A 6,325-nucleotide genomic window follows, 5' to 3' on the forward strand; every position below is an offset into this window, starting at 1 on the left:
CGAATACCGGGGTCGGAAATGTAGAATAGTTTTTCTCAGAGCTTCTGATGATGATGTAAAACTGATGGCCTTCTACAGGGTAAAATGTACATTTTGTAGTTCGATGTTGGTAGCTTGTACAGGACCTTAAATTGTTACTATTGTCTACATTCTTTCAAATAGTTGGCGTTTTACTTTTGAAAAAAAAAATCGTACGTGCGAGGAGAAAAGGGAAGTATAAATATAGAATCCATATCTCCAGAAGTTACCGCATTTAGATCCTTTACCCTCCTGCCCTCCGTAGTTCCCGCCACCTGCCTGTTTCCCAGCCCCCCGACCCTAGGCCGGATACAGACGACTTTATCAGTGCTGCCGGCAGGTGGACAAACCCGCACAACAAAGTATCCGGTAGATAAAAGACCCCTCACCTTGTGGGCGCGCTATGTCAGTGACCGCTCAGGCAGCACAACGACTCGGTTTTGAATGTTTGCGTGTAAACTCCTTTCTCACGTTCTTCGTTTTTTTTTGTAACATTGCGTAATTTGTATGTTCCTACTCTTGATATTACTGCTGTAACTTGCGCACAAATCGAGGAATGCAATGCAAATGACTATGCAAATTAGGGCCGAATTTGAAGCCTAAATGAAAATTTGCCATCACACCTTATTCTCGCAACGCGTGAAACCTGATAAAACCGCAATAGATATAAACCATACAAATCAAGGTGTCGGTAACAATGAGACATCATAATTACTTTGTGTTAATATTCACAGTGCATGTAATTTAAGTAGCGATGAACGTTACGTGGTACAAATTATGCAAGTTAGGTTGTAATCTGGATGTTTACTGAGAAGAATGTTGTGTATGGAGGTATGGGGCCGCGGAACTCCGAGTCTTGATGGAGTGCAGACGTAGTGCGGTATATACAATACTAACTGGTGTTCCTAGGCAACTGCACTAGCATGATGAACATGTCTTGAGCGGTGAGATATGGGAACCCAAGGTTTGTTCCTTTGTTCGTCAATACGTGTATTAAAGTTTGATGATCACTTGGTAGCACGTCCATGGTGGCTAGTTCCTGTTGATACATATTTAAACAATCGTTTACCACAAGGAACACAATGTAGTTTCATGTCGGCCAAGCCAAGCCAGGGTTCACACAGTTTGCGACATGAATGCACGAGATCACAAGCTTTTTTCCCTTCTGTTAAATTCTCCTTGAGTTCTACTTTCACGTCCATCAACTTGAGTTCAAATTTTGTAAATATTGGCGCCCAAATAGCAACTGTACTATGTGCGCATTTGCACCCAACATCCCTCCAGTGGATAGAGGGCATTTGACCCCAAGCACATGTCCCCCTAGCGAGTTTTCCAAGGCCTGCCTCTCTTGTGGACATACCAGCCTAAAAGAGCATAACCAAACAAGAAATATTTTGCACTAGTATAGGTTGATAAATATAATTTAAGAACCCAACAAGAACTCAAGTCAGCTTGCAAAATTTTGAGACTTTTATTTCTCATAAAAGATAAGTGATTGAACTATCAGTAGAAAATCTTGGGTAAGAGCAGGTAGAATGAATGGAATGTCAGAAGTTTGGAAGAAGACATGTACTTACATTTTCAAACTTCTCTCTCAATTCAATGTATTATTAGACCACTCTCTGTTAAAAGAAACTTAACATCTAGTGTAGATAGAGCATTTTAAATTTAACGAAGTTAGTAAGCTTTTCTTCCAGAACCCTTTCCCGATCCTTCATGTTTTACCCAACAAGATTATATCGTTCCATGAACAGGGCTCAACAAACCCATCTGCAAGTTACAACTGGCAGAAGAATGAAAAGAACTTGCAATTTTGCAAGCTAAAAGAGTACAGGATCAGTATAACGAATTACAAAGTTTGAAAACAACTATTTCAAGCCCTGTTTACGGATACCACACATTGCATACATAAAACTTTAAATGTACTACATGTACATGTACAAAAAATAATAATCAGCTGTAAGAAACAGCAGTAGATATACAACAGATTCTGGTGTACTTTGGTGACTTACTAATATTCTTAAACAGCAGAATAGATTTTTAACTGCTATTCTTCAAAACATGTACATATTTGTGGTGCTAACACTTACAGTGTGTGAGAAGGTGACTGTATTTGTCTTGGTTTCTATGTTACAGTTTCAGAGTCTGATAATGTACATTAGGGTTGCCCTAGTGCCTCATAAAAGGTACAATCTTTGTTCAGTGAAAATCTCCTCTAGTCATTGAGGAATTTTTCAGGTCTGTATATACACATACTTCAGGGAAAGCATATCAAGACTTCTTCAGAAACAGGCAGCTGTTCAAACTTGCCTATCTTGGAGAAATACAACCATATTGAAAATTACTTTTTACAACTGGAAAATATTTTTGACAATGGTTAGCTGCATCAAGTGAGTGTCGTACATAAAAACTACACACTAATACAATTGTTTTCATGTCTTTGTTAATGCCCCCCCTTCCTGGCGATGGCCTCCCTGATCTGCCTGTCCAGCTCGGTGATGATCCTGTCCTCGTGTGTGTACACGCCTGTCCGCAGCAGCGTGTCCCGCTCCTCGATCAGTCTGGTCACGTGATCATCTATCATGGAGGTGTCATCCTCCGCCACCAGCGGCTGCATGTGCTCCAGGTGTCCGTCAGACGCCCGTCTGGTGTCGGGGACAGGTGCCGGCGGCTGCTCGGGGATCCTTTGGTCTTTCAATCTACAGAGCAATCCAAGACATGCATTATCATAATTAAAGTCTACATTGTCTCCAACATATTCAAAGTTGAGCAATTTCTTCAGAAACAGGGAGAGAATAGTACACAATTTGCTTCCTGCAGTTTGCTTGGCATTTATCACATATCTTCCAGTGCTTGTAGATGGCCATACCTGAAGCATGTTAAAGAATTGATCACATTTATTGTTAAGGGTATGGGTCCATTCCTGTGTGAGTGAAGTAAAGTCAGCTTGTACATGAAGAGCTGGCCTTTACTAAAACGATCCCAGAGCTGTGCAATACTAGAATTTCATCATGTGGAGTCATGTTGGCTCAACAGTTAGGTTGTTTGGCCCCAAAGCAAGAGGTCCCGTATTCAAATCTGCTTAGTAATACATACATTGTACCACTGATCATGTGCCCTTGCACGACTTTCTAAACTCCACCTAGTGTAAAATTGGGTATCCGACTTTGGTTGGCGAGGTAAAAGGTGGTGGAAAAGGAGGTGTGGGCTCTGCCTTCCAATACTGTGCACAGTGGATGAAACCCCACTGCCCCTACAGCCTCATTGTTCTCTACCCAAGACATGACCAGTAAGACTATGAGGCTTGGATTCTGACCTGGTTAGCTCTTCCTTGATGGTCTCCAACTCTTGTTTCTCTGCCTTAACAATCTCCTTCTCCTCAGCTGCAAGGTAGCGCAGCCGCATGTGTTCCAGCTCCTACAGCAGGACAAATGTGTTACCAACATCTTAAAGTGCACAATGCATCATGAATGGACATTTAATGCAGTAGAAGGGGAGATGGAAAATGATGCTGACACATCTTTACAAAGGCTTTTTTGAATTTTTGTTTCAAGATCTTAATTGGTTGCATCCCTTTTCAGAAATAGATTCACTCAGTGTCAAACTGTAAGTACTTTAAGACATCCTTGTTAAGATTAATCATCTCAAAATAAGAGTAAATGTCTATCACTTTACTCAGTAAGTCCAGACACCTGTTGTTGCTGCTTGAGCCTAGCCTTAGCATTGGTTTGTTCTCTCTGCTTGAGTCTGGCTAGTTCCTTCAGCGCTCTTCCCCACTGCTGCTTGTAGTGGAGCTTAGACTTTGCCACATAGTCCAGCTTTCTCTCCAATTCAACCTAAAATTGAGTGTTAACTGTTGTAAACCAACAATCTAACTTGTTTTCCTTACTACAAATTTTAAGACTAGGATAAGAAAGTTTTCAGCTGATGGAAACACACACAACAAACCTACAAAGTAGGTAATATTGGAAAGTTAGTGACCTTCTCTAGTGTCATGAGGTTGATCTCTGACTGCAGTTTGTACTCAGGTTTTCCTGCCTGCTGTCCTCGGTACTCATCAAAGTCCTTTTCCTTCTGTTGTACACGCCTCTCTGCCTCCAGCAACTGGGATGATATAAAGATGGTCAAGCTAAACTATACTGAAATATTTGGACTACCTTTGAATGATTGATTAAAAAACTTACAAATGTAACACACAAAAATGACTTTCACAAAACATGATGCTTTCATACCTGTTCACGTAGTCTCTGGTTGTGTAGTTCCAATTCCCTGACTTTGGCCCTGCAAACAGAAGTTATACCACAGTAAGAAAGCAAAGTCAGGAAACTTCAGTTTGCAAGTAATGGCAAGATCAATATCTGGAAATTTTTATGATGTTGGCATAGATGTTCTGAGAAGGGACACAAGTCTCGAGGATGACAGCATGGGAAAGGCAATGCTCGACAGAGTCTACTGGGCTGCTACAGTGGTTCGGGTGGCAGGGGTGGAGCGACACCCGACATAAGTCAAGTCAAGTCAAGTAAGTACACACAGATTTTACAAATTAAAATGTGTAGTTGGAAGGCTGAAATTGCACATGTCCCACCTCTCAAGCTGCACCTCATGGTCACAGTCCTCCTTCAGTCTGCGCGACGCCTCCCGTAGTTCCGTCAGCGTACGCTCGTGATCCCGTTGCAAGTCAGCCTTCATACGAACAACCTGAGGGGCCATTGGTGCAAAAACTGTACCAAATCCTATCTTCTATGACAGAGCACACTTTTGAGCTTTCACTACCTTCATTTTGATTAACAAGATACATGTATATTTAGCCGTACTATTATCTCAAAATCGACCTTCTCTCTTACTTTTCTCCAATATGTTTTTGGGATATACAAATCACCCTCTATAGAATATGTGGAGAATATCAACAGGTTAACAGCTAATGCCTTTATTGTTACAAAGATTTCTCTTGTGGTTGTCTCATTGTTACACCTTCATCACTTCATTTCCAAATCCTGACATGGTTCCCCCACCTCTGCCTCCCCTGATGTCAGCTGTTTCTCTCTTCTTTCCAGGTCAGCCAGAGTTGTGCGAAGCTTCTCCTCAAGTTGTTGATATTCTGTGAGCTGAGAGCATGTTCTTGAATTAGTAGTGGGGCTTATGATGCATTCTAAACTGATGCAGATTGCATTGAAATAGTACAACTTGATATTTTCCTACTTCAGAGAGGATTTTGACGGCTTTACTGACTTTTGTAACACTTTTTATCAACATAATCATTAGTAAAAGAATGAAAATATATGCCTTGCATGTTGAGATTGAAGTCTATCTTACCTTTTTCTGCACCAAGAGTTCTCTCTCCCTGTCTCTTCTCTTCCATTCCTCTGCCAATGCCTGCATGGTCTGCAGCTCCTTCTGTTTTAACTGAGGGGCAAAACAGGAGCCTGAGCCACAAAGTAGGATTTCTCCATGGCACAAAGTTCAATAATAGAAGAATGATGTATATTTGGCACAAATGTGTGTGTTGATTAGATAATATTATCATATTTCCAGGCGCCGCGGACCAATCAGATGGCCCTTGAAACTTTGCATATGCTTGTGGAGTTTTGTAGCTTGATCTTTAAATACTTCATTGCACCCACTGGAAGACTTAAGACAAGCTGACAAAGCATCAGTACTATTTCAAATTTTGGTTATGACCTAAGTATATTGCAATCATCAGAAAATGTATTTTGGTGTGATAAGCACTATTTAAAGGTAAGCTCCCTTAGCCATGTTGTCACCAATGTCACACTGGTATGCTTGCTGACCTGTGACTCAAACATGTTCTCTTGCTGTTCCTTCCACATCTCCAGCTCCATGGCCATCTGGTACTCCACTGTCTCACGGGGATCTGCAGGGGGTGGGGTGGGCACAGGTGCAGGGGGAGGGGCTGGCACTGGGGCAGGGGGCTGGGACACAGTTGCTGGTGGCGCTGAGGCAGACTGGCAAAATAAACATACAAATCCATGTACAAAATAGTCCCATAGACACATTTCAATCAATATACATTGTATAAACCTATCCATCATGATTGTCAATAACAGAATCTTTAAAGCAACCAAAGCAGAGAAAAATATCAATAGGATTGGTCACCTGAGATGTGTCTGAGCCAATCAGGATCTGCTGTGTAGTCACCTGACCAAGGTCCTCCAGTGTCATGACAACATACACCTCTCCAACCTTCCTGAGGTTGCTGTGTGGACCAGACAAAACCAACACAAAATGACAAAACAGCCACAGATAACCCTGTTTTTCTTACAAACTTTTTACATGTACATGTTTTTGC

The 6,325-nt window shown here is 41.6% G+C and overlaps 1 protein-coding gene across 1 annotated transcript in view; it reads right to left on the minus strand.

The window, feature by feature from the left end:
* Positions 1 to 1,473: 1,473 nt before the first annotated feature.
* The window catches only part of LOC118408996 (centrosomal protein of 120 kDa-like), a 16,406-nt gene continuing 11,554 nt past the window's right edge, over positions 1,474 to 6,325 (minus strand). The window contains exons 13-22 of the mRNA XM_035809863.1: positions 6,133 to 6,285; positions 5,808 to 5,981; positions 5,332 to 5,421; positions 5,031 to 5,123; positions 4,604 to 4,716; positions 4,251 to 4,299; positions 4,000 to 4,122; positions 3,711 to 3,854; positions 3,335 to 3,435; positions 1,474 to 2,717 (exon numbers count right to left, since the gene is read on the minus strand). Of these exons, the coding sequence (XP_035665756.1) occupies positions 2,462 to 2,717; positions 3,335 to 3,435; positions 3,711 to 3,854; positions 4,000 to 4,122; positions 4,251 to 4,299; positions 4,604 to 4,716; positions 5,031 to 5,123; positions 5,332 to 5,421; positions 5,808 to 5,981; positions 6,133 to 6,285 (1,296 nt within the window). The 3' untranslated portion in view covers positions 1,474 to 2,461. The remainder of the gene's footprint in view (positions 2,718 to 3,334; positions 3,436 to 3,710; positions 3,855 to 3,999; positions 4,123 to 4,250; positions 4,300 to 4,603; positions 4,717 to 5,030; positions 5,124 to 5,331; positions 5,422 to 5,807; positions 5,982 to 6,132; positions 6,286 to 6,325) is intronic.

Source organism: Branchiostoma floridae, chromosome 2, assembly GCF_000003815.2.
Source record: "Branchiostoma floridae strain S238N-H82 chromosome 2, Bfl_VNyyK, whole genome shotgun sequence".
Taxonomy (NCBI): Eukaryota; Metazoa; Chordata; class Leptocardii; order Amphioxiformes; family Branchiostomatidae; genus Branchiostoma; species Branchiostoma floridae.